The following is an 18,936-nucleotide window of genomic DNA, read 5'->3' as shown; positions in this document are numbered from 1 at the left end:
TCACAGCGTGATGCTGGCCTGTTTCATCGCTGTCAATGGAAAATACCCTACCAGCGTGTCACTGCTGGACATTCTCCTTAAAATGTACCCAGCAATTCGCGTCAGTATACGGTTGCCAACTTTGCAGGGCTCTGTGTTGCAGGGCTCCGTGCGCTGTTCGATAAATCAAGGGCGGTGCCATGAAGCAATTGTCGGCAAGTCACGATAATTCTGTTTGTCTCACGTGGCTCTGCCATTGACGCTCGCGCCTTCCTCGATCGCCCGCATTGTTGAGTGGCTCCTTCCTGCGAACGTAGCGCCACTCAATGCTCAACATCTATTGGATATCATTGCAGTTTATTATTTTTGCTCTATCGATGACGTTCTGACCTGATACAGAATGCTACATGAACTGCCGCAGAAACTCGACAAGGGCCATGATTGCCATTGCCTGGCCGTACGGCATACTCGTGACAGGAATGTCCTTGTAGTGCTGCAGGTCGTGACCCATGCCAGTGCCAAAGGAGGTGTTTAGCAGCTCGCCGCGCTCGTCGACGTTATCGAGAACGGCCTTGACGGCAGAAATGGCAGACTCGGTGTTGCCGGTCCAATACCGCTTCCTCCGCGCCTTCAGCATGCCGTAGGCAAACCCGGCCGTCGCGCTGGCCTCGAGATACGAGCCCTCCTCGACTGGCACGTCAAGCAGCGTGCGCCACAGGCCCGAGGGGTCTTGCAGCTTTGTCAGGGCATTGCACTGGGCGTCAAGGACGTCACGCAAGAAGAGACCGATGGCATCGGCATTGGCACTGTTGGTGTCGGGCTCGAGCAGCTCCAAGAACTCGGGGATTACCATGGTGACCCAACTGTTCCCGCGCGCCCAGCGCGCATTGGCGAAATTGTGGCCGGTAGTTGAAGTGGAACTGCCTTCTTGATCTTGCGTGAACTCCCACCCGTGGAAGAAGAGCCCCGTCGGCCGATCACACAGATACTGCACGTGCAGCAAAAACTGCCGCTGTGCCTCGGCGACATAGTGTGGTCGACCCAGCACACGGCCGATCTTGGCCAGCGGCAGCACGGTCATCATCAGCGTGTCGTCCCACAGCTGGTCCTTGTTGGCTTCGAGGTAAGTAATGTGCTGGAAGCCGCGGTGACGTGTGCGCGGCAAGTCGTGGTACGCCCATTCGGCCCACGAATCGAGCCACGGCCGGTAGGTCTCGTTCTGTGTGCGCTCATAGACGTATGCGAGTGTCAGGAACACGGCCATGGTGTTGATGTTCTTGGTGGTGCCGCCGGCGGCGAAGCGGTCACGAAACCAGTTCTCGATGATGGCGAGGTATTCCGCGTCGCCAGTGAGCTCATAGTACTGCCACAGGCCGAGCAGGCCGATACCATGTGTCCATTCCTGAGACACGTCAGTTTGGGAAATTGTTGTTTGAAGATTTACCAGGTCGACGGTACGGTGTACGGTGCTCTTGCTCACCCAATCGTTCCAGCCCTTTGTGTCGATAACACGGCCATCCTCGAGGGTCATCAAAAACTCGCCGGTTGTGTCGGTGATGTTGACCAGGCCGTCGATGAGCAGCTTAATTTTGGCGTGCACATCGACAGCCTTGACCCCGTACAGTTCGGCAGGCATGGTGATCGTTCTCGAATGGTTCTCGATGCGGCGAAGTTTTGCTGATAAATGTGCTCCGTGTGGTTCAGCTGGTACTCTTTGGCTACGCCAGGTCACTCTCCAGCTATCCTTTGGGAACTGGTTGCCCGACACAAGGTGGGCCAATGATGTTGCCGTGTCGGGGAGCTATATGCCAAGGTAGGAAATGGCGGGCGTGCCCTGTTCAGTTACATCGGCCGATGCGAATTGGGTCAATGTCCGCCGTGGTTGGTAGTTGTCCCCCAGAATTCGGACAATGTTCGCCCGAACGTCCACTGGGGTTCCCTCATTCCCCATGGTAAGTCACCCCATGACAAGTCAGTTGCATCGAATGCCATTACCGTTGTCTCGCTGACCGTTGCTCCGCTACAGTCGTCTTGGCACAGAACCTGTATTGCCATGCTCAGCAATTCGACGATGATCCTTGTCTGTTACTCGACGACTGTCTATGGCAGCATGCGGCCATGCGCAATAGTTTACACCGAGAAAACCCCACGAATCAGGATGCGTCCTAGCCTGGGGTGGACCGTCGTCGACACAAGCTCACTTGGCGATCGCTTCGGGACATCGACTGTGAACGACACAATTGTCGAGTGCAGGAGCGAGAGAAACAGAAGGTTTTTTGTTGGAATAATGACTGTTCGAAGTTTAGGCTTCTCTGCAAACACAAACATTCGCGCCCTGTCACGTTTCCATGTTCGAATGAACAGCTCACGGGTGTGGCTCCCTGTCGTCCTTGTCACTCCTGGGCATATTAGCGCCGGCAGTTCGTTCCGGTGGTCAAGGGCGTCGATGTTTGACACAGGAATACGACCTGGAATTTGCACCCTCCGTCTCGCGTCCATCTACGGCCAGCTATTTTTCCATGCCCTCTTTTTGCCCCCTCCACCTGTTTGCTCCTTATTTTTGGCCTGTCGTCTTCTTTTTGTCTTCTATGTATTATCCCCAAAGATGCCCCGGAAAACATGTGGCCTGGCCGTCCTGCTCTTCCCCGCGCGGGGAAAGAGTAAACGAAAATGAGGAGAGAGTTAAGTGGACAGAGGCTGCAAAAAGTATTCAACGGAAATCCACCCCTGCTCGGTTTTATTTTTTAGCTCTGTTGCAACGCACCTGCACACGGCAATACGGTGGACTGCCACGGCAGCAGGTTCTTGTCGTCTTGATGAGAGGATGCCCATTGACTGATTTTCGTGTCCTGTTTCTATGTTTCTCGTATGCAGTGACTATTATAGATTTTCTTTTTGTTTGTGAGAGGCTACCCCAGCTATACAATATCCATAAACTTATTTACGTCCTGCACCGTCGCGGAACATATCTATAAACTCCCCTCTTCCTGCCTTATCGTATATTCGGCACCGGTACATGGTCTTATGATCACATTTTTTTTGTCCCCTGATTTTTGGTTGACTGTCATTGTTTAATTCCCGACCCAAAGCATACTACTCCAAACCCACATCTCCCTCCAAATGACGACCATCCGGGCCGCCGCGCCAGAGCAGTCTCTGGGCGTCGAACCTGTCGTCTCTCGCGATGTTCACGATGTCAAGATGCTCGACATGAACATCGATGCCATCGACAAGGAGCTGTCACAGTACGTTTCCGACGTGCGTGTGCACATCTCGCCGGAGAAGAACCGCGAGCTGCGCCGCAAGATAGACCGCCGCGTGCTTGTCATCATGATCTGCACCTATTTCCTGCAGACCATCGACAAAGGCACCCTCTCCTTCGCCTCTATCATGGGCATCCGCACCGACACGAAGCTCGTCGGCCAGGACTATAGCTGGCTGACAACCTGCATCTACATCACCATCCTCATCGTCGAATACCCACAGAACTGGATCATTGCGCGCGTGCCCATTGCCAAGTACCTGAGCTTTAGCATCATCGCTTGGGGCATTGTGCTCGCCGCTACCGCCGCCTGCCACAACTTCACCGGTCTCGTGGTCGTCCGCACGATGCTCGGCCTCTTTGAGTCGGCATGCCAGCCGGCCTTTATCATCCTGTCCAGCATCTGGTACCGCCGCGAGGAGCAGGCGTCCCGCGTCACCTACTGGTACATGATGAACGGCGCGCAGCAGGTCGTGGGCGGTCTTCTGGCCTACTGCTTCAGCTTGATCACCACCGGTCCGCTCAAATCGTGGCAATGGATCTTCCTTGCGTACGGCATCATCTCTGTCATCTTTGGCGCCTTTGTTGGCTGGTGGATGCCCGACAGTCCCATGCGCGCCAAGTGTTTCTCCGAGGAGGACAAGGTCCTGATGATTGAGCGTGTGCGCGAGAACCAGACCGGCATCCAGAACCGCACGTTCAAGCGCGCCCAGGCTGTGGAGGCCCTGCTTGACCCGCAGTGCTGGGGCTATGCGCTGATTGCGCTCTGCACCACGCTGCCCACGAGCGGCCTCGGCGCCTTCCAGGGCATCATCATCACCGGCTTCGGCTTCAACGTTCTTCAGACGCAGCTCCTCGCCATGGTGCTCGGCTTCTACATCATCCTCGTGCTGCTCGCTTCCGTGTGGCTGGTCAAGAAGACGAACCAGACGCTGCTCGTCATGCTCGGCTTTGTGATTCCGTCGTTTATCGGCACCATCTGCCTCATGACCGTGCCGCTCGACAGCCGTGCCCAGCAGATTGGTCTGCTGATCTGCTACTACATCACGCTGTCTTTCTGGTCCGCCCAGACGCTGGCCCTGTCCATGATCTCGCGCAACGTCGCCGGCCAGACCAAAAAGTCCGTCGCCGTCGCCATGAACTTTATCATCTGGTCGGCCGGCAATGCCATCGGACCCCAGGTCTTCCTGGGCTGGGACGGCCCGCGGTACTTTATTGCGTTCGCCACGCACCTGGGATGCTACTCGCTTCTCGTCATAGTCATTGTTGGCCTGCGTTTCTATCTCGTGCGCCAGAACAAGCTACGCGAATCGCTCGCCGCCGCTGGCAACCTGGATGCTGCGGACAACCGCTATACCCATGCTTTTGAAGATTTGACCGACAAGGAGAATCCGTCGTTCCGTTACGTGTTCTAGAAGAAAACGTGGGGAGGTAAAACGGGTTGTGAGAAAAAAAGAGATAGATCATGGTCTGATGAGACAAGTTGCTGAGCCTACTATAAGCCTGTTGTTAGAATTTAGTCAGCCAAAAAGGCGACGTTCCCCAATTTTGAAGACAAGCTAGGCATTCGAATTGTATACGGCAAGCGAAACCTATATCCCAACTATTTTGATTAAAATAGTGTATACACTGTCCCTTGCCGACACATATGTTACGGTCAGTCCAAGACATCAACAACCATCCGCCCTGCCACTTCGCAACCGCAGACGGGTGCTTTAGAATGGGATCCAATTCCTTTCAGTATGTGTAGCGGAATCCGGGTTGGTAGTCCTCCTGTGAAAATATTAGCAAGCTGCAAACAAGGAACACGAAGACGCGTCGAATTCTCAGATTTCTATTAAAAAATAATAATTAAACTTACCTCGTGGGCCTCCAGCTCAATCTCACCACGGTCGGCCCTTTTGTTCTTGCGGTAGGAGCTGATGCTCACTATGGCCACCAAAATCAAAGTCAACAGCGACACCGCAATGCAAGCGTAAATGCCGGGCCGGTATTTGGGGCTATCCTGGGAGCGGAAGACCAAACTACCGCAGATGCCACCAACACCGCCGAAGCCGACAAACAGCGCGCTCGCAAACGCCCGCTTCCACTGGCCGCGAATGTTGTTGGCCTGGTACGACATGACTGTCGGCACGTTGGCATTGGCGCCGGCCGTCAGCAAAAACACGCCAAAGTAGCGCACGCCGGCACTGTGATGGAATCCGACGATGGGCAGGCCAATCAGGCACAGCAGGCCATTGAAGGCGACAAGCGGACCACGGATGCGGTAGCGGTCGCCGATCCAGCTCGAGGCGATCATTACGATGCCGGCAAAAACATAGGGCGGCGCAACCAGGCACTGGGCTTCGACAACGGAGAAGCCCATGCTGCCGACCAAGATGATGGGCAAGAAGTACGCAAGCGCGTAAGTCACTGTGGTGGTGTTGAAGAACATCATGCCGTAGGCCCAGAGCTTCCAGTCGAGGCCGCACGTGAGGTACTCTTTAAGATTAAACGGCGGCAGGGTGACATCACCACGGTCGGCATGGACACGGGCCATCACCCAGGAGCGCTCGCGCTCGCCCAGGAAAGACCATGTCTTCCGCTTCGAGTCCGGGAAGTCGACCAGAAGCCAGAAACCAACAATGGCAATGGCGACCGTGATCAGGCCCTGGATGATAAAGATCCACTGCCAGCCGTTCAGGTTCGAGATGCCGGCCATCTGCATGATGCCAGCAGCGAGGGCGCCTGCAAACGCAGACGCGACACAGCCCAGGAGATAAAACAGCGCGTTCCGCTTACCGACCTCGTATCGGGTGTACCACGTACTGAGCAGATACACGCAGCTGGGGAAGAAGCCCGCCTCGAGAATGCCAAGTATGACGCGCAGGCCGGCCATGACGCCCCACGACTTTGCAAAGCCCATACCGATCATGACGCAGCCCCACAGGAACGTGATGAGGGAAAGGTGGATCCGGGGCCCGATGCGGCGGACAATGACCGTCGAGGGCGGCTGCAGCAGGATGTAGGGAATAAAGAAGACGAGCGTGATGATCGAGTACCGAGTGCCAATCTTGAGGCCCAAGTCGGTTTCCATGCCTGCAATGTTGGCGGCGCCGAGATTCGTGCGGTCCATGAGCGATACGCAGTACATGAAGCCAATCACCACAACGAGACGGCGGTCGACGTGCCGCATGATGCGCTGCTGTTCCTTGGGAGAGTACTCGTTCAGGATCGCGGCGTTCAATGCGTCATGGTCACCCTTGCTAATCCCGTCACCGCCAGATATGGCCTTTTCGTCCATGGCGTTGGTGCTGAGCTCTGTCTGGACACGATAGGCTTCATCAGTGCCCGCAGGCATCTTTTCACTGTCGCTTCCTGCCATGCCGAGAGGGCTGGACCGATGATAAATGGAAATTGTGAGCCTGGGAACCAGGGCAGGAGGATGTGCGGACAAGTAAAACGAGTAACACCCAGAGACTTGTAAAACGCAAGACCAGACCTGGCGTCAGCTTGATCAAGTGTGAAAGAAGGGGGGGAAGAAGAGGCGCTGAAGACGATATAGTGGGAGGTCTGTTCTGTAGGACAACAGCGAGGGCTGCTTTTATAAAAGTGAAATGGGAATGGAATAAATCAAAACAGTAGGTGGTCGAAAATTGTACGAAGACACCGAGGCAGAAACGGCGTTACACTCATAAAAGAAAACAGAAAAGGAGGGGTGTGCAGGATGGGAAAATAAAGAGGAATGATGAGGGGATACGTTGGGAAGGATTAGAACAACGGCAAGAACGAAGACTGATGACATGAAATGAAAGAGGGAAAGAGGGTGTAAAGATATAATAAAAGTGGAAAGGGATGGAGCGAAGTAGACACAACAACAGAAGAGGTTGCAAGTTATGAGAGGTCACACAGGGGCAAAGGAGCAACCGTGGTGTATGGTGTATGATAGTGTCAAAAAACGGAAAGGGACCGAATCAAAATCAGACACAGAAGATCATATGTGTCTATGTTTTACTGCGGCACATACTGCAGCAACGAAGAACAGTTGACGGCGGAACAGGCACGATATGTCGATCAAGAGACAGGATGTCCAGCAAACCCTGTCATCATACGGAGCGAGGGGCACAGGCAGTCATGTCAAGGGGATATGCACGCCAATTCGTGGGGACGGGTGCTGGGGTAGTCTAGCAATATCATGGTAGCTGTCTCGTCTATCTGGAGACGCGGCATCATCTGAGGATGCTGGGACAAACCGGGATATCTTGGCAAGTGGTCACTGCTGGTCACTGCAGGTCTTGGCAGCACGTTTTAGTATGACTTGGGCAAGCTGCCGATCTGAAGAGCTGGCTGGAGAGTAGATAGATAACCAAAACGGGAAATAATGACACGACAAAGGTAAAAAAGTACAAGCGCGAAGAACGATGGGCCTGGGCACACTCGTGTGCCAAGATATGAATATGAGGGGAATGCGAGTGGCGAGGTACAGGTGGTCTTTGACATGGGGGAAAGTAGGACAGATACGTCGCTCTTCATGCATGCAATCTCCCTTCTTTGACTAATTCTCCAAATACGGGGGAGCGAAGTAGGCCGTCGCTATTTTCGTTTCTATTGCTTTTAATATAGTTGTTTTTGGCCAACTACATCTACCGCATGTACAATGTCATCTGGCGCACCCAGACATTATAGTTGTGGCCATGGCGGCACATTAGATAGGATAGAAAGCGCGGTTTATACAATGGCGGCAGACGACTTGGTGTTGGGTTCCGATTCCCAGAAATGCGGCAGTTCATCATGGTTGATGTGGAAGAGGCAGAAATGATCAATCAGCAAGTCGAAAAGTAGACAAAGTACATTGGGGAGAAACATGCTTCGACACACGGTAGGTCTTGCCAAGAAAACATAATGTGGGGATGCTATGTTTGAACGAAGACGACTAACAAGCGGTGTACCGAGAGAGAGAGGCAAAGAAACAAAAATGAACAAAGACACACGTGGGGGGCAGTGATGCTTCATGGTGACGTGTTATCGGCGTTGTCAAGAGTAAAGGGGAAACCCCAAAGGTTGAAAAATGGGGGACGATACGGTGGAGGGGAAATCCTGTGGCAAAAGTCTCTACGAAACAACAACACAACAGTCGTTTATCGTTCATGCCAGGAGAGGGAGCGTCCGCCTAAAAACAAGCGCGCCAAGGAGGGCAGACTGTGAAGGGGCAACAAAACTGCTCGACATCCAGTGCATAATTTCGACAGGCCTTGGTTCTCGAGCCAAGGGAAGGACAAAAGGTGATGGCTACACGGCCCCGTCTCTATTACCGTCACTCGACTAGTTTCTGCTCTTTCGTCGTTTCCTATGAGGAATAGTACGTTGTACGTCATGAGTTTGATCTTGTTCTCCTCGTTCCTCCCCCAACATTTCTCATGTCATGACCTTTCCACTTCAGGCAACTCCCGGGAAAGCCACTTTTCCCCTCTCCTTCGCCTCTTAGGTGCTCGGGGCGATCCCCGATGAAGTGGCCAAGGCCGGTGACTAGGTCGCTGCCAGCTAGTACCAATGTTGTATTGCTGTCTGTGTCTGTAGTGTTGCGGCGTGCATATCTGGCGCATGGTCGTTTCCAAGTCTTTGCCCTTCATTTGCAAGTTGCGCTCTATCTTTGGTTCGTGTTCGTGACCAGACTGACTGTGCTTTGCGATTGCTTGTTCGAGTCTCCTTTATCGTATCTTACTCAAGTTCATATACAATTACTGCAAAAAATGTAAAAAAATGTACTGGAGCATCCCGAGGTATCATAAAGGCACCCGAAACAAATATATATTTATAATATTCTCCATAGGTTCTGTGGCTGAAACTAATTGAGCTCGCGGAAGAAGGAGAGGGATGAGACCGCGAAGGAACGACACGCGCTCATACTGAGGAGGCTTACAGGGTTGAGTCTAGATCCGTGTGGGACTACCGCTGCATCTCCATTGCCCATTCTGTCCATCTCTCCACCTTCCCCGCACTCTTTTCATTCCGCAGCAGTCGTTGTCGTAGCGTTGATGCCCCCTTGCCTCCTCTTTACTCCGTGGTTGCGGGGGAGAGGCTTGGCGCAAATCGGCAAGAACAATTGTAAGTCGGAGGAAAGTCGTAGACAACTGCTAGCATCGATGACGGATATTCCAATACAAATTGGGCGGACTTCGTCATGCATATCGTAAGCCAATGGCATCTGCGTGTTCGCTCCCTTTGAGTCTGGGCATCTGTTTATCTTGGCATCTTTCTCCATTGCCCATGTCCATCTTGGCTCGCCGGAAATTTTCTTGGCCCCTGTGCTCTTGAACCAAGCCGAGGCTCGTTTGTGACCCGCATCCTGAAAGCGACTAGCAAACCAGGAGCTTGATAGGTGGAGTGGGAGAATCCGAGAGGAAAAAAGGTCAGGGTGCGGATGCATTTCGACCTCAACAACATTTAAGGAGGTTCGGATCTAAAGCTGCAATGTGCCTTTCATGAAGAACTCTGCTTGGGGACAGTCTGGATTTTGGGACTATGATTTTGCCAAAAACGAAAAAAAAAAAAAGAAGAAAAAGAAAGAAAAGCACATTTAATGTCATCGTAGTTTGGTTCTTAAGTATATTTAAATACAAGTGCGTCCCGTAGTAGGGATATCGATATATCGGGAGTAGGTCTGAGCTTCAATTCAACGCCGTACAATATTTTATAGATTAAGGATAACCAAGAGAGCCACCAAACAACTTGGTGGAACAGTGTACCCGCAACATAAAAAGAAGTACGTGAGCTGAAAAGGTGACTTCGATACGAAGCTTGACACACACGGTCTGTCACTCTTTGAAAGGAGGTCCAATTTCAAGACCGAGGCCCAGTTCTCCTGTCTATTTTGACGAGACTGAGATGCGACTGGCTCGTCAAAATTCTCAGAGAGTTGCCTCTCACTGGCATGTCTCATTCACCCATGCGAACGGATGCGGGCTGCCCTATTTGATAGCCTATGATGTTGTTCTCTTTTTATCCAGAGCTCTGGCAACGAAAACATGGGAGTAGCATAGTTGCTTGAGGATGGGAATTATCACGGAGCCGTGATGCGACTGGTGCTTCCCCGCATGTAAATATGTTGATATTGCAACAATGGTCTCCTACGCCTTAGCTACTTTCAGCCAACTCTACCTCTCCGCGCCCCCGATTTGGTCAAATTACTCGTACTGTTCAGCAAGATTGCCAAATTTGAAGCTGTTAATTCTCTTAACTATGTCTACCTCTAGACAGAGGTTAAATCCCAAAATAGAAGTAGATACAGGTCCGCCTAATCTAGACAGTTGCACAAATCCGGTATAACGGTCTCCTACCTATTCCAGGCAGAAAGTTGGTACCTTAGTTACAAGGCTAGCCGTGTGCGAAAAAGCGCGGTATGAATTGCCGTGCCGCGGACGCAACCTTTGACTGCCGGCCCGTTCGGAAACGCGAGCTATTTGCGCTAGGATCGGCCATTTACGAGATCATAGCATGGCGTCGGCCGTATGAGGACTTGGAGGACACCGAGGTTGAAAAGCGCTTTGCACATGAAGAGTTTCCTCCTTTGGGAGATCTTACAGTTGGTCGAGTTATTTCGAATTGTTGGATGTAAGTATACAATTCGGCAGATGAAGTTGCATTGGATCTTGGCAAGACATGGAAAGATGCGACTGGTGGCAATTATTCACAACAAACGTCGAGATCGCATCTTCTGCGTTAATCTAGACGACAATCTCTCTCAAGTGCTTGGGGAATATGATGAGATGTTCAAGGATACAGTTTACTACCTCGAAGTCCGCCTACAAAGCCTCAATGAACTGTCGCATCCTTCAATCTCTTACCGGGTATGATCGCGGTACACCCTTATTATTAAAACCCCTTAAAATAATACAAAACGGATTTTAAAAAGAACGGTTTACGACTAATAAATAATGACAAGGTGAAGTCGGTGAAAAGGGGCACTTATTTTTATCGGCGTTTAATTGGACTTGTAAGAGCCTTGTATTATGTACACTGTTCCTTAGTGACTCTCGCCGCTGCTGAATCCGCAAAAAGCGGCGGCTAGAATAGCACATGTTCGCTTTAATCTGTAAAACAAGGCGATTCCTTCTAATTTTCCTAATCAACGGTCTTCCTTGAAGATAACTAACGTCTCTAGTACGGATACTAGTACACAAGGAGAAAGCATGTTGCTTATATTTGTACAAACGTAAGAGCCATGAATCCAAATGCAAACAAACCGGCAACAAGGACAAAGGGGATGCCCGTCCAGTCGTGACCGAGATGGTTGATGCTCCATTCGAATGAGAACGCAAGAAGCGGCCCGGCCGTAAGCCCACCGATTGTTTGTGCCAGGGCCAACGCCGTATACAGCAGACCAGCCTCGTCTTGTCGAACAAAGGACGTGGCCAGACTCCGTGCTGCGGGAGGAAAGCCTGAGCCAAGCGCAAATACAATAATACCGAGGGCCACCAGAGGCACGACCGGTGCGAGCGCAATGCCCAGCGAGCCAATGGAAAAGAAGGCAACAGACAGACGGCTGATCAAAAGGTCCTTGGCATATGCGTTCTGCGTATAACGCTGGACGAGAATCCGATTGAAAAGCGGAAGGCCAACGGAGAGCAAGGCGAGGTCCACTGCTGCGCGAAGCGTGACCAGGATGCTTGCCTAATGGCTGTTAGCAAAAACGGCACCATGTGTATATTTCATTGCTTTTGCACGGCTGACTTGCTTGTCTTACCTTTTCGTATGTCCAGTTGAATCGCTGATGAATATATTGCAGCAAGAAGCTGGTTGCCTGTCGCCCGAGTGCCGACACAAAGAAGGCCAATATGACGGCAACAATATTGGTCTTCAACAGAGGCCGGAACTTAGGCACAATCGCACGGGTTACCGATTTCGTACGCGCTGACGACGCGTCGTTGGTTGCTTCCTCCGCTTCCTCGTCTGCATCCGAGGCCGCCACTGACTGTACAGTTTTGGTCTTCTGCAGTGTTTCTGGGAGGTAGAGCAGCAAAACTGCAAGTGCGAGCAGTGTAAGTGCTGTGGACAGGAGATATGGCGTCCAGGGGCTGAACGTGTACATCAACAGTGAGCTCAGCGGCGTGCCGGCAATCTCCCCAATCTTCTGGCAGGCCGTCAAGGCAAAGAACACCTGCGCACGCTCCTGTGGCGAGACCACATCTGCCACCACGAGATAGACCACGGAGGACGCCACGGCATCGCTGCCACCAACAAAGCCGGCCAAGGATGACAGCCATATGAGACGCGGTGCAAACAGGTCTGGACGCCACAGCACGACCTTGGCCATGGCGTCCTGAAGCAGCGCACCGACAAGGACGAGGATAATGATGGGACGTCGACCATAGCGATCGGCTGCCATGCCCAGAGGGATGGCCACAAAGAGACTTGGCAGACGGTTGAATGTGTTGAGCATCTGGGTGATGGTCGCAAGCTCCGTCTGGACGGGTCCGGCTGTGCAGTCCGGCAGTACACTAATTGTGCCATTGTCAGCGCCGCTCTTCGCGCCGTCAGTGTTGTAGTACCGGTCGCAGATAATGCGTTCGAGGATGCTTGTCTGGGGCACGTCCAGGAAGAAGGCGGCGAAGTCGATCATAATGACCTGTGCGAAGACCACAATCATCACTCGACGGCGGTGGGCTGCTGTAACAGAACCTGCGACGGCATTTTCATCATTGTCTGTGTCCGCGCCCGGCCTCGCAAGGCCAGCATCAACATCGCTGTCGATGCGATCATCGGCCAGCAAGGGCGTTTCTTCGTGGATAGTGCTTGCCATGTCGCGTCGTCGTACGTTCTTGCCCTAAAATGTAAGGACGTAGGGGTGTTCCGGGTCGCTCTTTCCTGGCAAAGACCACACGAGACCACGCTTTGATTGAACGTACGGTGTCCAGTCTCTTATTGATCGCACCTTCCCGCCCTACAACAGCTATGCGGTCATCGGAATAAGTGATTGCCCGCCAAAAAAAAAAAAAAAAAAAAAAGTTGTTGACGCGTACTTTTCTAAATCGTGAGCATTGCAACTTCGCGAGACGCTATCAACGGTGTGGAATACTCCTTGTCGGCAATCAATTCCCAGGCAGCAGGTTAGGGAACACGGAGCATGGGGCTTTAGACCGGCTGCTTACGACTGACCAACCTGACACAACACCATCACGCAATGGCAGCTAATCGAACCCCTGAATGGCCATGCCAATGTCGAAATGCAAAAGGCTTCCTTCATTGTCCCGGTTTGACCAAGACATCAACAATGTTGAATGGCTTCTCATAGCAAAGGCTATTAGCATGCAGCACGCCATGATTGCGGCCAGTCTCCTTCCTCTTCAGGCTTGGCCCGGAACCGTACTTTTGGGCGCATCTCTGCCACCGTTGCCGCTTTGGCTGACCCAAGCCGCATCCTTCGGGTAATCACTGCAATGATCGACTGCGTGTCGCATGTCGTTTCGGAGAGAAATACCCAGTGTGTCGCGCTCATTCTTTTCACTTTCTATTCGTTTTAAGCTTAATCTGATCCAGGCACTAAGACGAGCGGCACAATCAACAGACATCGACATAGCTCTGTCATGGACCCATCTCTGTGCGGCTTCGCGGCCGATACGCTTTTCGGCCCAGCTGTCGCGTCTTGCCGTCGAGAGTTCGATTTTACAGTTCTCTTTGAAGAGGCCGTGCTCACAATCATCCCTGCTGGCACGTTTGCTCTGTTGGCCAGCGCCATTGTCGTCATTGCGTATCGACACAAATCGCCTGCCTTGGTGCGCAGTGGACGTCTCTACCCGCTGAAGCTTTGTTCCATTGCGGCATTGACAGCAGCCCAAGTCGCAGTCCTTGTTTTCCAGGCGCGGGCGCCCAACAAGACAACCACGTCGATACCCAGTGCTGCTGTCTCGCTCGTTGTGACAAGCATCTTTCTGCCACTGGTCTCGCATATCGAGCACTTTACATCGCGCCGACCTTCAGCGCTCTTGTCGATTTTCCTCGTCTTGACATCCCTCTTTGATTCCACACGGACACGCACGTCCTGGCTCGTCGCTAGAGCAAGCGGCTCTACCAACGGCGCAGAGATTGGGCTGGCCATCGCACTGACCGCCACCGTTGCAATTCGAGTTGTGCTTCTCTACCTGGAGACAAAAGGCAAGAAAGCGCTTCTTATTTTGCTCCGCGAAAATGAAAAGGTCCCCGCCGAAATACTGGCCGGGCCCATCAGCCGCACTGTGTTCCACTGGCTGAACAGCCTGCTGTTAGTCGGCTACCGTAACGCCCTCCAGGCGACTGATTTTGGTCCTATTGACGACCGCTTGCTCTCCGTGCGCCTCCGGCCCAAATTTCAGTGCGTTCGCGACCAGTATGTAAACAAAGAGAACAAGAGCGCGGCCAACGTGTCAACAAATCGTCTTATTGTTCTCACATTTTCGTCGCTCGGCCATCTCCTGGCAGGCCCCATCATCGCCAGGCTCGCCGTCACAGCGTTTTCCTTCACACAGCCATTTCTCGCAAACGCGGCTTTGACTTACCTGCAGTCAGAGACAGACCCAAACCAGCCCGCCTCGCGCAATTATGGATATGGACTCATCGGCGCTACCGCTCTTACATACGTTGGCATTGCGGCGGCCACCAGCTGGTACTGGCACCAGGCCTACCGGTGTTCCATAATGATTCGTGGCGGACTCACAGGTGTTGTTTTCGACAAGTTGATGAAGCTGCCCGAGGGTGATGACATAGAGTCCAAGGCTACGACGCTTGTGGTCAACGACGTGGAACGGATCATGCGCGCCTGTGCCCGCGGCCACGAGGTGTGGGCTGGCACAATCGAAACGGGCCTGGCGACGTGGCTGCTCTATCGGCAGCTTGGACCGTCATGCCTTGTCATGCTTGGAGTTGCTGCAAGTGAGTTGAGAAAAAAAAAAAAAAGAAACGAAACGAAACGAAAGAACACGTCTGTGCCAATAGTGAACCTTCGTACTGACAGCGACAGTCGCCGGTTTGGCTTCTACGCAGAGTGTGAAGCGGATGGGTGCGCGTCAGCAGCAATGGCTTGCCGCCACACAGAAGCGCCTGAAGAGCACAAAGCACATGCTGGACAGCCTCAAGGGTATTAAAATGACCTCTCAAGACGATGTGGCCTATGGGATGCTGAACAAGCTACGGGCGGCGGAGATAAAGGACTCGGCTCCTTTTCGCTGGATCATTGTCATATCCTGCTTCTTGTGTAAGTCAAATTTTGTAATTTCTATAAAGCTTACCTTTGTCCGGACGCAAAACCGTAACTGATGTGAATTGGTTCACAGCATACTGCACTATGATCCTGTCCCCGCCTCTTATTCTGGGCGTTTACGTCGGTGTTGGGACGTCTGGCGGCGGGCACCAAGACTTTAGCATATCCACCATTTTCACGTCCTTGGTTATTATTGCTCTTTTATCTTCGCCGTTGGTCCAGCTTTTCCAGGTACTGCCCAGCCTCGGTGCTGCCCATGGCTGCTTCGGCCGGCTGAATACCTTCCTTCAGCTGAAAGAAAAAACCGATTTCAGAGATTTCAGAAATGGACACAACGGCGCCTTTGCTGAAAAGAGAGCTATCAGCAGCGCCGACGCACCTATTGTCTCACTACAGGATGTGTCACTCGCATGGAACGAGTCCGACACTCCTGTTCTCACAAATATTAATCTTGAAGTCCAGAAAGGATCAAAGATTGCGATTGTTGGGCCCGTTGGCAGTGGCAAGACGCTTCTTTTGAAGGGCATAATTGGCGAGGTGTACAAAACCCACGGAGTACTTTCGCTGTCTCCGACTACATCCCTTGCCTACTGCAGTCAAAAGCCATGGCTCGAAAACATGTCTGCCAAGCGAAACCTGATGCAGTACGGCAGTGAGACGTTCGACTCTGATTTCTACCGTGAGATTGCTTCGAACTGCATGCTCGACGACATCATCCAGCTGCCCACCTTTACGTCGGGAGCCATTGGCACCGGCGGAGTTACACTTAGTGGTGGACAGCGTCAGAGACTCGCTCTCGCCCGTGCTCTATCAACAAAAAGTAGTCTGCTAATCATCGACGATGGCTTTAGCGCCTTGGACAGAAAGACGCAACGACATGTTTCCGAGATGCTTCTTAACCCTGCCAACTCTGACAGAACCATTATCTACAGCACGCATGATGGTATGTTTCTTTAGGGAGAGAATATGCTTTCACAATACTTACTTTTGCTAACATGTCTGCAGAAAACATTGCTCGCTTGGCTGACGAGGCATATCGAATCGATGAATCCGGACACCTGTCCAGGTTCTCCTTGGATATTGTCGCTGATGAAGGCCATGGCGGTGAGGATGAGCCGTCTGCATCACTGAATATAGTGGAGGCTGGACAGCCCGAGGTTGCCAGCAACGCTACCAACGCGACCCCAAAACCACGATTTTCAGAAAACGAGGAACACACATCCGAGGAAGAAGAGCCTCCGCGAGTGGCCATGGCACACAAGCTCCTTGGAGACTTGACCGTGTTCAAAGCCTACTTCAAATCCGTGGGGTGGGTACACTCGACGGTTTTCTTGTTTGGTGCTATCTCCTGGGCCATCAGCTTCAAGTTCTCCGACGTATGGATCCAGTGGTGGACCGACGCTGTGGACTCTGGTGACAGCAGCAAACCTCTTGGATACTGGCTGGGCGTCTACGCTGGACTCGGTGTCTTGGCTCTCTTTGTCCTCACCGCATGGCTTTATCACCAGCAGTTTAATATTGTCTCCCGTTCTGGCGAAAACCTCCACGGACAACTTGCTACGACCGTTTTCAAAGCGCAGTTCCCAGTCATCAGCCAAATCGACACAGGCACCACTCTCAACCGGTTTAGTCAGGATCTGATGCTGGTTGATATGCAGCTACCCTTGGATCTCTTCAATACGGCGTCCGAGTTTTTCACGGCCCTCATTCAGGTGGCACTGATTGCTTCTGCATCTTCGTGGCCTGCCCTCGGTGTCGTGCCTGCCATGCTGATTCTACTCTATGCTGTACAGCACTTTTATCTGCGCACATCGAAACAGCTTCGTCTTCATGAGTTGGAAGCCAAGGCTGCCCTCGTTACCAAGATATCTGAGACAGGTGCAGGTGATGGGCTCTCGACCATCCGCGCACATGGCCCAGTCTGGGTGGACAAGACAAGAAACAGGTTTGACGACAAGATGGACCGCTCCCAAGAACCACTGTATTTATTGTATGCAGTGCAGCGGTGGCTGCAACTGGTACTGAACTTGAGCGTTGCTGGTCTCGTGGTGGTTGTCTTGGGCACGTCAGTCGCTTTGAAGAGTTCCTCGAAATCCAGGATCAGCCCTGGCGCCGTTGGTGTTGCCTTCCTCAACGCCGTCACCTTTGGCGAGACAATCACACAGTTTGTGACGGCCTGGACAGGCCTCGAAACGTCACTTGGTGCTATTGCACGCATCAGTCTTTTCCACCGCCAAACTGCCATTGAAGAAGACGTCGCCGCAGGGGGTAGTCAGCAGCTCCCAGCAATCCAGGATCCCGGTGTTGGCACCATTCGATTTGAGAATATTTGGGCAACGTACGATGACATTATTACGGATGACGTGGACCCAGTTACTGCCCAGGACGAAAGCGGTCGCCCCCGGCAGGGCCAGCACTGGAGCCTTCGGGGCGTCACGCTTGATGTCCGCGCCGGCGAACGCGTCGCAATCTGCGGCAAGACGGGCTCAGGCAAGTCAACAATGCATCTCGCGTTGCTGCGCATGGTCAACATCCCTGTTGGGTCTGTCTTTGTCAACGGTCTTAGACACACCAACATGTCCTTAGAGAAGCTCCGCAAAAGCTTTTACATTATTTCCCAGGACACTCCACACCTTGGATTTGATACGCTGCGTCAGTGGATCGATCCCCATGCGGCCTTCTCTGACGAACATCTTGTCCAGGTCCTCCGCGAATGCGGCGTTCTGGATATGGTGATGAACACACCCGGCGGGCTGACAGCCAGCAAAGGAGGCTTCAAGTTCTCGGTAGGCGAAGAGCAGCTGCTAAGCGTTGCCCGAGTCATTCTCGAAGTTGAGAGGCGCGAGGGCGCACAAGGCGAGAACAGGGGTGGTATCGTGCTGCTGGACGAGGCGACAAGCAGTGTGGACAAGGATACAGAGGAAAAGATGGAGAACCTCATCAAGACACGGCTTGTTGGCAAGACTTTGATTGCTATCAACCATCGACTCGAGGCTGTGATGGATTATGATCGTGCCTTGGTGCTGGACAACGGAATGGTGGTTGATTTTGGCACACCAGCCGAACTCGTGCAACGCTGTGAACTGTTTGCCGGGCTAAAAGCTCGCAGTGGTTAAGATGGTTTCGTTTTGGAATTGGTGGGCATAACTAGAGGGAGCTGCCCCTTGGTACGCCACAATGATGAGTGAATTGGAATGTGGGTCGAGTAGGAGTCATTTGTAGCCTTAAGGCGAGACTTCCTGCCAGTCTATTTCTCTCATTGTATGAAGATCATGACAACCGCTCAAATTGATAATTAACTGTGGCGTATTTTGGACATGCTTGTTACTTACACTACACCCCCCCCCCCCCCAACTATATATATATATATAGAAAATAACGAAACAAACCAGTCTATACAATTTGAGGTTTGTAACCTGTACATCCTATCGTGATATTAATCAGTGGTTCCCAACAGCACTCCAGCGGTGGTCCCCAATTAGTG

The 18,936-nt window shown here is 52.4% G+C and overlaps 4 protein-coding genes across 4 annotated transcripts; 1 reads left to right on the top strand and 3 right to left on the bottom strand.

Annotated features, from left to right (window-relative positions):
- Nucleotides 1-382: 382 nt before the first annotated feature.
- SPBR_07380 (unsaturated rhamnogalacturonyl hydrolase) lies at nt 383-1,615 on the bottom strand (the record flags this gene model as incomplete). The annotated part of the gene is made up of 1 exon (XM_040765634.1): nt 383-1,615. The coding sequence occupies one exon, from the start codon at nt 1,613-1,615 to the stop codon at nt 383-385; it is 1,233 nt and encodes a 410-aa protein (XP_040617081.1).
- A 1,604-nt stretch (nt 1,616-3,219) lies between these two features.
- On the bottom strand, nt 3,220-6,605 carry SPBR_06469 (uncharacterized protein; the record flags this gene model as incomplete). The annotated part of the gene is made up of 2 exons (XM_040764725.1): nt 3,220-4,542; nt 5,103-6,605. The coding sequence occupies 2 exons, from the start codon at nt 6,603-6,605 to the stop codon at nt 3,220-3,222; spliced, it is 2,826 nt and encodes a 941-aa protein (XP_040617080.1).
- Nucleotides 6,606-11,416: 4,811 nt separating this feature from the next.
- Nucleotides 11,417-13,019, bottom strand: SPBR_07098 (uncharacterized protein; the record flags this gene model as incomplete). The annotated part of the gene is made up of 2 exons (XM_040765352.1): nt 11,417-11,890; nt 11,964-13,019. 2 exons carry the CDS (start codon nt 13,017-13,019, stop codon nt 11,417-11,419), a joined length of 1,530 nt encoding a protein of 509 aa, XP_040617079.1.
- A 784-nt stretch (nt 13,020-13,803) lies between these two features.
- Nucleotides 13,804-18,568, top strand: SPBR_06346 (uncharacterized protein; the record flags this gene model as incomplete). Its single annotated transcript, XM_040764603.1, has 5 exons — nt 13,804-15,124; nt 15,213-15,446; nt 15,526-16,186; nt 16,370-16,395; nt 16,458-18,568. 5 exons carry the CDS (start codon nt 13,804-13,806, stop codon nt 18,566-18,568), a joined length of 4,353 nt encoding a protein of 1,450 aa, XP_040617078.1.
- Between the last annotated feature and the right edge of the window lie 368 nt (nt 18,569-18,936).

The sequence above is a fragment of the Sporothrix brasiliensis genome (assembly GCF_000820605.1).
Source record: "Sporothrix brasiliensis 5110 chromosome Unknown Cont20, whole genome shotgun sequence".
NCBI classification, from domain to species: domain Eukaryota; kingdom Fungi; phylum Ascomycota; class Sordariomycetes; order Ophiostomatales; family Ophiostomataceae; genus Sporothrix; species Sporothrix brasiliensis.
The sequence above is the reverse complement of the archived record's forward strand: the minus strand, read 5'-3'. Positions and strand labels throughout refer to the sequence as shown.